Source organism: Alosa pseudoharengus, unplaced genomic scaffold (genome assembly GCF_046254945.1).
Source record: "Alosa pseudoharengus isolate Yale_2024_CS ecotype anadromous, Long Island Sound unplaced genomic scaffold, YU_APseudo_1.1 YU_APseudo_1.1_scf_8, whole genome shotgun sequence".
In the NCBI taxonomy this organism is placed as follows: Eukaryota; Metazoa; Chordata; class Actinopteri; order Clupeiformes; family Clupeidae; genus Alosa; species Alosa pseudoharengus.
The window spans coordinates 3,559,724-3,572,223 of NW_027468870.1; the positions used below are offsets into that span (position 1 = coordinate 3,559,724).

Below are 12,500 nucleotides of genomic sequence, written 5' to 3' on the forward strand. Positions count from 1 at the left end.
CGTTCTGATTACTGATCACGGCGTCTGCACTAGGGCTGTGGGTTTCTGGTTCTCGGGGGGCCTGCGGAACGTTCTGCCGGCGCTGAACGAGACTGCGTGGCAGTCGGAGGCTACCAGGCGCGTGGTCGGAGCGGAGTCTGGATCAAAGGACCCGAACGGTCACCGTTAATCTGGCGTTTAGCCCTGGCCATTAACCGTTAATAATGCAGAGGGAGTATGGAGGTCTTCCTGACCAAACCTGCCGTTTAGCCCTGACCATTAACCGTAAATAATGCAGAGGGGGTATGGAGGTCTTCCTGACCAAACCTGCCGTTTAGCCCTGACCATTAACCGTAAATAATGCACAGAGTGTTCCCTGTGTTCTGTGGTCTTGTGCGTAGTGCAGGACATTTCACCAGTCACCTCTTCAGTGGTGGCCTTTTCCATCAGGTTAATAAAAGCGTAATGAAGCACTGTATGTGTGTGTGTGTGTGTGTGTGCTGTGGTCTCATCGTGCCTCATTAGGGGTCCAGCGGCCCACCTATGTCCACCCCACAACACCACCACCAGGGGCACCACACAGCCATCATCAATGGCAGGCACCAATTACATCTGGGCTACTAGCGGACATGACCGAGGCCTGACCGCCTAAAGAGATGTCCTCAGGTGTGTGTTAACCAACAGGAAAACTTCACACCCTTATCTTGTGCTTATGTGTGTGTGTGTGTGTTTACTGCAGTCAACCCTCAGGACAATACTTTTGTGTTACTAGGTGTGTATACATTCCGGTGTGTGTGTCAGTGTGCTTTTTAACCCCCTAACACCACATGTGAACTTTCACAGTCATAATGTACAATACACAAATAAAAGAACTAGGACCCTGTTTCAGAGATATAGACCTCAGGAGAGAATGCGACGCATCGGAAAGGAATGTGAGTCAGATGCTTTGTGTTCGCATGTGACAAACAAACTAACAGACAAAGCAAAACAACCAAATAAACAAGTGATCTCGGGGGCAGTCCCGCCATCTCAGCACAGGTGTGTGTGGACTAAGGCCTTAATGAGCGTCCTTATGGTCCCTTCACCCACACGTACACACACACACACACACACACAAACACACAATCACCTCATCGGCTCAGTACCATACACTTAAAAACACACACACACACACACACACACCTGGGCAGACCCGGGCCGGATTGGACACAGTGTGCGCCGCTGTCTGGGCAGCGACATTCCCAGCTTTCCCAACTCGGATTTCCAGTTGTCCCAGTTGGTCTGAGATTCACAATTGAGGGCCGAAACCAATAAACAGAGTACAAGGCAACGGGGCGGAACCTGCACACTGGACACCTGTGAGGACGTCTGCTGGACAGTGAGCGCGTGCTCTGACTGACTAACTAACTAACGGGGTGGGGGGGGGGGGTTGGGAGAGGAGGATTGTTGCGGTCACGTTTCCTGACTCATTGCAAACTACCCATCAAAGCTAACATTGGACAAAATTAAAAACATGACGTTAAGGGATATTAAGGGATATTAACTGTGTGACTACAATCCAACAACACACGTTTTTTTCTCACATAGTATGAGCATTTGCCAAAAGTAGCACAACGAGAAAAGCCTATGACATAAAGGAAACTGTTATTTATTGCTATGCTAGCTAATTCATTAATTCATCAATTAATTATTATGACAGTCTGGAGTTCACAGCTGACAGGCACATGCTAGAATAAGCTTGACATCAGCATGACAGATCTATTACCAGACAGAGGGATCTACCCTACAGTTAGAAGTAGATCAGACAGACAGATCTACTGTACGCTACTGTTAGAAGTAGATTGGATACATCAAAACAAATGCAAACGCAACAGAAAGCTCCGTCTCCAACAAAAACACATCGACACACACCTCCCAACCCCACGGATTCCTGGTTAATGTAGTTAATAGCTCCATAGATTTCCTCTTTTATACAATACATCTACAAAATGACAGCTGTCTATTCCCTCTTCTCTGAGTGCCTTCATCATCTAACTCTAACCGTACTGGCTCGGAGCAGAAGTGGGGGAGGGTGTGGCACCTGGCGATGGTGGTGGAGTAAACGGCTCTGAAAACACCGTGTTGTTATAGCAACGCCATCACAACATCAACACAACGCCATTATAACATCATAAGAATGTCATTATAACATTATAAGAATGTCATCACAATATCATAGTCATGGCATCATCACAACGTCATGTTGTCATGGCGTGTTGTTATAACAACGCCATTACAACATCAACACAACGTCATTACAACATCAACACAACGCCATTATAACATCATAAGAACGTCATCACAATATCATAGTCATGGCATCATCACAACGTCATGTTGTCATGGCGACGCTGTATTGACCCCCCCCCCCCCCCCCCCGTCTACTCGGTGATCTCCATGATGAGGTCATCTCCCTCCAGGCTGGTGTCGGCGCTGACGTAGATCTTGGCGATGGTGCCGGAGATGGGCGAGTTGACCACGGTCTCCATCTTCATGGCGCTGAGCACGCACAGGGGCTGGCCCTTCTCCACCACGTCGCCCTGCTTCACCTTCAGCAGCACCACCTTACCGGGCATCGGTGCCCCCACCTGGCCACGCACGTCCTTCAGCGCCTTCGGGTGGAAGTGCATCTCCTGCAGGACAGAGGAGACGCTTAAATCAACAGCATCATACCATACATTATACCATACGCCATACCATACGCCATACCATACATTATACCATACGCCATAACATACATTATACCATACGCCATACCATACATTATACCATACGCTATACCATACGCCATACCATACGCTATACCATACCATACGCCTACGCCATACCATACGCTATACCATACATTATACCATACGCCATACCATACGCCATACCATACACCATACCATACGCCATACCATACGCCATACCATACATTATACCATACGCCAGCCATCACCAAATGGCGGACCGCGGTCCGAGTCCGGACCGTGACGTGATCCTATCCGGACCCAGACCATAATAGCCTAATTTAGATTTTCAAGTAAGATTTCAAAGCTGCGCTAAATGTTTCGTTGGTTAGGATAACAGCATTTACTTCAGGAGCTTCAGGAACCATCATTTCGCTTGCTGCTACTCAGCCAGTGAAATCTGTGAATTCTGATAAAGTCGAGTCAGTGAGTAAAGTAGCCTATATATGGAGAAGAGACTGATAGCCTGAAACGAGCGAGGAGAGGAGACGGGACGAGAAACAATCAGATGGATATCTAAGTTAACGATAAGTAAGTTATTTTCAAATCATCGATTGCTCAAAGAGGAGAAAGCTAGACAGCGAGAACAGAGCTTTATAACGATACGGGGGCAATACCACGCAAAACTGTCACGTCCGTAACGGCAAGGATGTGACAGTTTTGCGCGGAATTGCCCTGGACCTCTTTTTTAAGCGCCAATTTGAAGCACCTCTACTAGCAAGCATAGGGTAGGCTAGGCCCATTCAACAGTGAACTGAGACCACAGAATATTTTACGATTTAAGAAGGCAATATGATTGATCCACCACAATCTAGTTAAGCCTACATGCATTCACTGCCCAACAATGTGATATTCCTGGGTTTCCAGGATTTCGGGTCAACATAAAAAAAAAAATAAAAAAAAATTAAACTTGCTGATTAATGGGTTTAAGGAACCAGCTGTGGAATATCCATCCTTGTCTCAGCTCAAATTTTATTTTAAGTTCACGTTAAGATCTTAAAAATAGCCAAGGCTACTCAGTTTTTCTCCCCAATTAGGCTACTCTTATCTTGCCTTATTTCTCCTCATTTCGAATGTTGCCTTTTAGGCTACTTATTTTATTTCACATTAAACATTAGGCCTAGGCCTACAATCTTCTATTTCTTGAATTTCCCCTTGGGGATCAATAAAGTATCTATCTATTTATCTATCTATCTATCTATCTATCTATCTATCTACAACTAGGCTCCATCCATCCATCCTAATATTATACATACATACATATACATAGCCTAAACACGCACGTTAAACATTATGATGCTCCGGACCTTTGCTTGAGGAAATTTTCCGTAACTGGACCTCGCTGAAGATTAATTGAATACCCCTGCCATACGCCATACCATACGCCATACCATACGCCATACCATACATTATACCATACGCCATACCATACATTATACAATACGCCATACCATACGCCATACCATACATTATACCATACGCCATACCATACGCCATACCATACATTATACCATACATTATACCATACGCCATACCATACGCCATCCCATACGCCATACCATACATTATACCATACGCCATACCATACATTATACCATACATTATACCATACGCCATACCATACATTATACCATACGCCTACGCCATACCATACGCCATACCATACATTATACCATACGCCATACCATACATTATACCATATGCCATACCATACGCTATACCATACATTATACCATACGCCATACCATACGCCATACCATACATTATACCATACGCCATACCATACATTATACCATACGCCATACCATACGCTATACCATACATTATACCATACGCCATACCATACATTATACCATACGCAGCAATGTGTGTTAGACCAGAGGAAATGCTTAAAGCAACACCACCATACGCAGTAATGTGTGTTAGAGCCATACGCAGCAATGTGTGTTTTTGTTTTTTTTAAGTATATTTTTTTGGCCTTTTATGCCTTTAATTTACAGGACAGTAGAGAATGACAGGAAGTGAGTGGGAGAGAGAGTCGGGGTGGGATCCGGAAAGGACCACGGGGCAGGACTCGAACCAGGGTGTACGGTGCTGGTGCCCCAGTCAGCCGCGCCACGGCTGGGGCCAGTGATGTGTGTTAGAGCCATACGCAGCGATGTGTGTTAGAGCCATACGCAGCGATGTGTGTTAGAGCCATACGCAGCGATGTGTGTTAGAGCCATACGCAGCGATGTGTGTTAGAGCCATACGCAGTGATGTGTGTTAGAGTAGATATGAACTCTATACAGTAATATATTTTAGAGCAGAGGAGATGCTTAAAGCAACACTACCGTGTGTGTGTGTGTGTGTGTGTGTGTGTATATGTGTGTACTGTATGTGTATGTATGTATATATGTATGTGCATGTATGTATGTATGTATGTGTGCGTGTTTATGTGTGTGTGTATGTATGTATATATATATATATATATATATATGTGTGTGTGTGTGTATGTATGTATATATGTATGTATGTATGTGTGGGGGTTTTCTGTATGTATGTATGTATGTATGTATGTATGTATGTATATATATATATATATATATATATATATATATATATATATATATATATATATATGTGTGTGTGTGTGTGTATGTGTGTGTGTGTGTGTGTGTGCATTTGCAGGCATTTGTACCTTCATGGCCACTGTATCCTTGACCAGCACTGAGCGGAGCTGGCCGTTGAGCTCGAAGAACACCTCCCTCTGGCCCGCCTTGTTCAGGTCCCCCAGCGCCAGAGCCTTGATGTGCAGCGTCTTCCCTCGCTCTAGCTCCACCTGGTGGAGGGGAGGGGAGATGGAGGGAGAGAGAGGGAGGGGGAGAGAGATGGGAGGGAGAAATTTATTTCCAAACATCACCAAACAGTATATGGCTGTATAAAGTGGCCTGGTTCTTGAGAGGGTTGACTTTGTGCAGCAGAGAGGTGCAGTATGGGTCAGCAGGGACAGAGAGGTGCAGTATGGGTCAGCAGGGACAGAGAGGTGCAGTATGGGTCAGCTGTGAGAGGTGCATTATGGGTCAGTACTGAGAGAGGTGCATTATGGGTCAGCAGGGACAGAGAGGTGCATTATGGGTCAGCAGGAACAGAGAGGTGCATTATGGGTCAGTACTGAGAGAGGTGCATTATGGGTCAGCAGGGACAGAGAGGTGTATTATGGGTCAGCAGGGACAGAGAGGTGCAGTATGGGTCAGCAGGAACAGAGAGGTACATTATGGGTCAGCTGTGAGAGGTGCATTATGGGTCAGTACTGAGAGAGGTGCATTATGGGTCAGCAGAGAGAGAGGTGCAGTATGGGTCAGCAGGAACAGAGAGGTGCAGTATGGGTCAGCAGGGACAGAGAGGTGCATTATGGGTCAGCAGGGACAGAGAGGTGCATTATGGGTCAGCTGTGAGAGGTGCATTATGGGTCAGCAGGGACAGAGGAGCAGTACTGGAGACAGAAATCAAAACAAACCCCCAAAACCACAAAACAACTGGACAGCAGAACACAGGAGCCAGACAACCAGAAAAAGAGAAAGACAGAGAGAGGGAGAGAGAGAGAGAGAGAGAGAGAGAGAGAGAGAGAGAGAGAGAGAGAGAGAGTATGTGTATAGTTAGCAACATGGAGACATACATGCGGATATGCCACTTGGCTGGTAAAAAACAAAAAGGGCCTCCCTGTTTCTTTCCCTCACTCTCTCTCTCTCTCTATTGCCCCCCTTCTACCCTTCTCTCCATCCTTCTCTCCATCCTTCTCTCTCCCCCTCTTTTTCTCTCCCTTCTCTCCATCCCTCCTTCCTCCTCCCATGATGCCTGGTGTTAGAGAGACGTGCTGTCAACTGGAAATGGATACAGCAGGTGATCCAAGCTCAGGTTGCCTAGCGATCAGCCCTCAGAAGATACCCAGGGCTCACGAGACCGGGAGCGTGCACGTCACATAGCACACATTCCATGAGCGTGCACGTCACACAGCACACATTCCATGAGCGTGCACGTCACACAGCACACATTCCATGAGCGTGCACGTCACACAGCACACATTCCATGAGCGTTCACATTACATTACATTTGGCTGACGCATTTTTAGCCAAAGCGACTTACATATGTCAACTATACTACAAGGGATTACATTGTCCCCGGAGCAACTTGGGGTTAAGTGCCTTGCTCAAGGGCACAACGGTGGAAGCCGAGTATTGAACCGACAACTTTCAGGCTACTGCACGCTAGCCCAGCTCCTTAACCACTACACTAGCACCACCCTACAGGCTACTGCACGCTAGCCCAGCCTCTTAACCACTACACTACCACCACCCCGTTCACGTCACACAGCGCACATTCCATGAGCGTGCACGTCACACAGTGCACATTCCATGAGCGTGCACATTATACAGGGCACATTCCAAGAGCGTGCACGTCACACAGCGCACATTCCAAGAGCGTGCACGTCACACAGCAGAGACATTGGCGGCGTGCACATTAAACAAGGCAAACCGTGAGGGTGCACATGGAACTGCAGATATGCCTAATCAGCCTCTCCGCTCTTCTCTGAGAAGAGAAACACACTCATTCTTACAGAGCATCTTAATGATGCCATGTTAATGAAATTACCCACTTCATTTGAAGCACAATTAACTAATTATTGCTGCTTAAAACACACGGCAAACGAGGAGATAAATATAATTATAGAGATTCCAGCATTAGCTGTGAGGAAAGTGTGCAGAAAAACATCATTGTAACGGCCTTTCTCTCGGCATCTGGGCATGCAGCCTCTGCTCTGCTACAGCCAGGGTGGGCAGTGGATACTGGGCAGCAACGGATTTAACATTTCTGGACAAGCATGTCTGAGGAGGGGGTGCCTACACACACACACACATACATACACAAACACACACACACACACACACACACACACACACACACACATACACATACACATTCACACACACACATACACACACGGACAAGCAGGTCTGAGGAGGGGGTGCCTACACACACACACACACATACACACACACACACACACACACACACACACCACACACACACTCGCACTCTCTCACACACACACACACACACACCACACACACACTCGCAGTCTCTCACACACACACACACACACACACAAGCATGTCTGAGGAGGGGGAGCCTACTGGGCCTGAGTGTGTAGCCCTGGACATGAGATGGATACGCTGTCCAGGAGGCTAAACCCCATGGACACAGTCCATCTGGCACATCTTATAAGGCCGTCAGGAGTGAGGTGTGGAGATATACACACACACACACACACACACACACACAGAGGAACACACCCACCCACACACACACACACACCGACACACACACTCTCTCTCACACACACACTCTCTCTCACACTTTCTCACACACACACACACAGACACACACACACTCTCTCTCACACACCCACCCACACACACTGACACACACACTCTCACACACAGACACTGCTGCAGACAATCTCCCGTCATGGCTGTGTTTTTATTTTAGAGTCTAAAGGCCACACTGGTCTGTCAACATAAATATTTACTGCATGCATGCACACACACACACACACACACACACACACTCGTGGAGAGCTTGGAGCACTGTGTCTTGTTCATGAATAACATGAATATTGTCCAGCTTTTAAATAATGTATTCTGATTGGTGGTTTGTGTGCCTATCCTTCCCATGAGCAGCCTGAGCGCCATGTTCTCCACGAGATCACTCTTATCCTTATCCTGAACACTTACACTGAACGCCACGCGATCACTCTTATCCTTATACTGAACACTTACACTAAACACCGCGCGATCACTCTTATCCTTATCCTTAAACACTTACACTGAACACCACGCGATCACTCTTATCCTTACACTGAACACTTACACTGAACGCCACGCGATCACTCTTATCCTTACACTGAACACTTACACTGAACGCCACGCGATCACTCTTATCCTTAAACACTTTCACTAAACGCCACGCGATCACTCTTATCCTTATACTGAACACTTACACTGAACGCCACGCGATCACTCTTATCCTTATCCTTAAACACTTACACTGAACGCCACGCGATCACTCTTATCCTTACACTGAACACTTACACTGAACGCCACACTCTCCACGCTATCACTCTTATCCTTATACTGAACACTTACACTGAACGCCGCGCGATCACTCTTATCCTTAAACACTTACACTGAACACCACGCAATCACTCTTATCCTTATACTGAACACTTACACTGAACGCCACGCTCTCCACGCGATCACTCTTATCCTTATACTGAACACCACACTATCACTCTTATCATTACACTGAACACTTACACTGAACGCCACGCGATCACTCTTATCCTTAAACACTTACACTGAACACCACGCGATCACTCTTATCCTTATACTGAACACTTACACTGAACGCCACGCGGTCACTCTTATCCTTATACTGAACACCACGCGATCACTCTTATCCTTAAACACTTACACTGAACGCCATGCTCTATTACTCTAATCCTTATACTGAACGCCATGCCCTCCATGCGATTATTATACTGCGGACATAGCTGTTTTTAAGTGCTATTAAAATCTCCAGTTTTTACACTTTTCCTTACAGTCCTCATTGGCAGTGTGTGTGCGTGAGTTAGTGTGTGTGTGTGTGTGTGTGTGTGTGTGTGTGTGTGTGTGTGTGGGGAGGGGGATACGCACTAGTGGAGGTCATGGGGTGATCATGGGTAATTTAGTGTCATGTTTAGAGAGAGAGATAAAGAGAGAGAGATGAAGAGAGGAGGAGGAGAGGAGGAGGAGGAGAGGAGGAGGAGGAGGAGGAGGAGAAGGGCCAAACAGAGTGGCACCAGCATTAGGAGCAGATTTCATAATAACGGGACAAGAGCAGAAGGACTAAGGAGATTACATTTGCACACACATCTCCAATACACTATAGAGCCAGAGTGTATTAGAGAGAGAGAGAGAGGGATGAGGAGAGAGAGATGAAGAGAGAGAGGGAGAAAGAAAGAGATGAGAGAGATGAGAGAGAGGGAGAAAGAGAGAGATGAAAGAGAGAAGAAAGATGAGGGGGAGAAAAAAAAGATGAGAGAGAGAGAGAGAGATGAGGAGGAAAGGTAGGCCAGAGAGGAGGAAAAAAGAGGGACAGAGAGAGATGGAGAGAGAGAGGGATGAGGAGAGAGAGATGAAGAGAGGGATGAGGAGTGTGGGGTAGACCAGAGAGGAAGAGAGAGATGAAGAGAGAGATGAGGAGTGTGGGGTAGACCAGAGAGGAAGAAAAAGAGGGAGAGAGAGATGGAGAGAGAGAGATGGAGAGAGAGAGAGAGAGATGGAGAGAGAGAGAGAGGACATTAAAGGCAGAGAGAGGAGTAGAAGGTCACATGGTCCAGAGCGCTTTAGAGAAGGACGCCCACCTCAAACTCCTCGGCGATCTTGGGTCCGTCCAGGAAGAGGCGTGTGTTGAGGCAGTCAACGGGCCCGAAGTTCTTGGTGAAGTCACGGAACTCCTGGAAGACTTTGGGGTACATGGCAGCGGACATGACGTCCTCCGGGGTGATGTCATCATCGTGCGACTCACGGAGCTGTTTCTCCATGGCCTCGAAGTCCATGGGGGGCAGAGAGGCACCAGGGCGACCCTCCACACGGGGCAGGTTCTTCAGCACCTACGGGGCAGCAGAGGGGCATTAGGACCAGCACCAAACACACACACATGCAGGCACGCACGCAAACACACACACACATGCATGCACGCACGCACACACGGACACACGCACGCACACACGCACACACACACGCACACACACACACACACACACACACACACACACACAGACAGACAGACAGACACACACACACACATGCATACACACACGCACGCACACACAAACACAAACACATCTCTCCTCATGATCAAACCCCATTACAGGTCAGCATTAGCCAACATTAGCTCTCCGTATGGCCAAACCCCATTACAGGGAATCTGACTCTGTCTGTCATTAGGATCACAAGGTATTGTTTACAAATACACACACACACACAAAGCGGGGCTAAGTGGTAAAATAGTTCAGTAAGAGAAGCAGAGCCACACACACACACACACACACACACACACACACACACACACTAACTTAATGGCTTTTATGTTTGAGAGAGAGAGGAAATGTGAGCAGACACAAGGGCAGATGTGAGATCTGCATGGGGACATGCCTGTGTGTGTGTGTGTGTGTGTGTGTGTGTGTGTGTGTATGTGTGTGTGTGTGTGAGACGTTCCACCAGAGAATGCCACAGCTCTTAGCACAACAACATCAACAGCGTTACCACACACACACACACACACACACACACACACACACACACACACACACACACACACACACACACACACACACACACACACACACACACACACACACACACACACTGACGAGGGCCAATGGGGAGGCAGTGATTCATGATTTATTTAACCCAGTTGGTGTGTGAATCACAAGGGATGAGGGACACAACTACACATACATACATGCGCGCGCACACACACACACACACACACACACACACACACACACACACGCGCACACAAACACACCCACGCACACACACACACACGCGCACACAAACACACCCACGCACACACACACACACCCACGCACACACACACACACACACACACACACACACACACACACACCCACGCGCACACAAACACACCCACGCACACACACACACACACGCGCACACAAACACACCCACGCACACACACACACACGCGCGCACACAAACACACCCACGCACGCACACACACACGCACGCAAGCGTGTTGTGTGTGTGTGAGGTCCACATATAAATCATCTCATGCTAATGAGAGCGAGACGTCAGCCCGATACACACTTCGTCATGCTGCTCATGTCCAACTCAATCCAGGTGAAGACGTCCCATTTAGCGTAGTCATTGGATACACTTAACGGCTGATCTAGAAGAGACGAGTAGTTTCCGATCACATTAGCGTTATCTCAGGAGACGCGATCACATTAACGTTATCTCAGGAGACGAGTAGTTTCCTCCGATCACATTAACGTTATCTCGGTAGTTTCCTCCGATCACATTAATGTTATGTCAGGAGACGAGTAATTTCCTCCGATCACATTAAAGTTATCTCAAGAGATAATGAGTAGTTTCCTCCGATCACATTAGCGTTATCTCAGGAGACGAGTAATTTCCTCCGATCACATTAACGTTATGTCAGGAGAAGAGAAGTTTCCTCCGATCACATGAGCGTTATCTCAGGAGACAGCAAGACGCTCATTCTGAACTCTGGGCTGGAGACTGTGTGTTTCATCTACTGTTTAAGTGACAGGGTTATAAAGAGGGTCTGCTCACACTACTCATGTTCACACTAACACTCACACACACACACTAACATACTCACACACACTAACATACTCACACACACACACACAAACACACTCACACACTAACATACGCACACACACACACACACACACACTAACATACTCACACACACACACACACACACACACACACACACACACACACTGTACACACACACTAACATAGTCACACACACACACTCACACACTAACATACTCACACACGCACACACACTAACATACTCACACACACACACACAAACACACTCACACACTAACATACTCACACACACACACACACACTAACATACTCACACACTAACACACACACACTA

At 47.2% G+C, this 12,500-nt stretch overlaps 1 protein-coding gene across 1 annotated transcript in view; it reads right to left on the bottom strand.

Annotated features, from left to right (window-relative positions):
* The window catches only part of pcxa (pyruvate carboxylase a), a gene marked incomplete at its 5' end in the record, with an annotated part of 170,382 nt that overhangs the window by 394 nt on the left and 157,488 nt on the right, over positions 1-12,500 (bottom strand). The window contains 3 exon segments of the mRNA XM_076273573.1: positions 1-2,651; positions 5,431-5,571; positions 10,195-10,443. The exon segment at positions 1-2,651 is cut by the window's left edge and continues 394 nt beyond it. Of these exon segments, the coding sequence (XP_076129688.1) occupies positions 2,400-2,651; positions 5,431-5,571; positions 10,195-10,443 (642 nt within the window).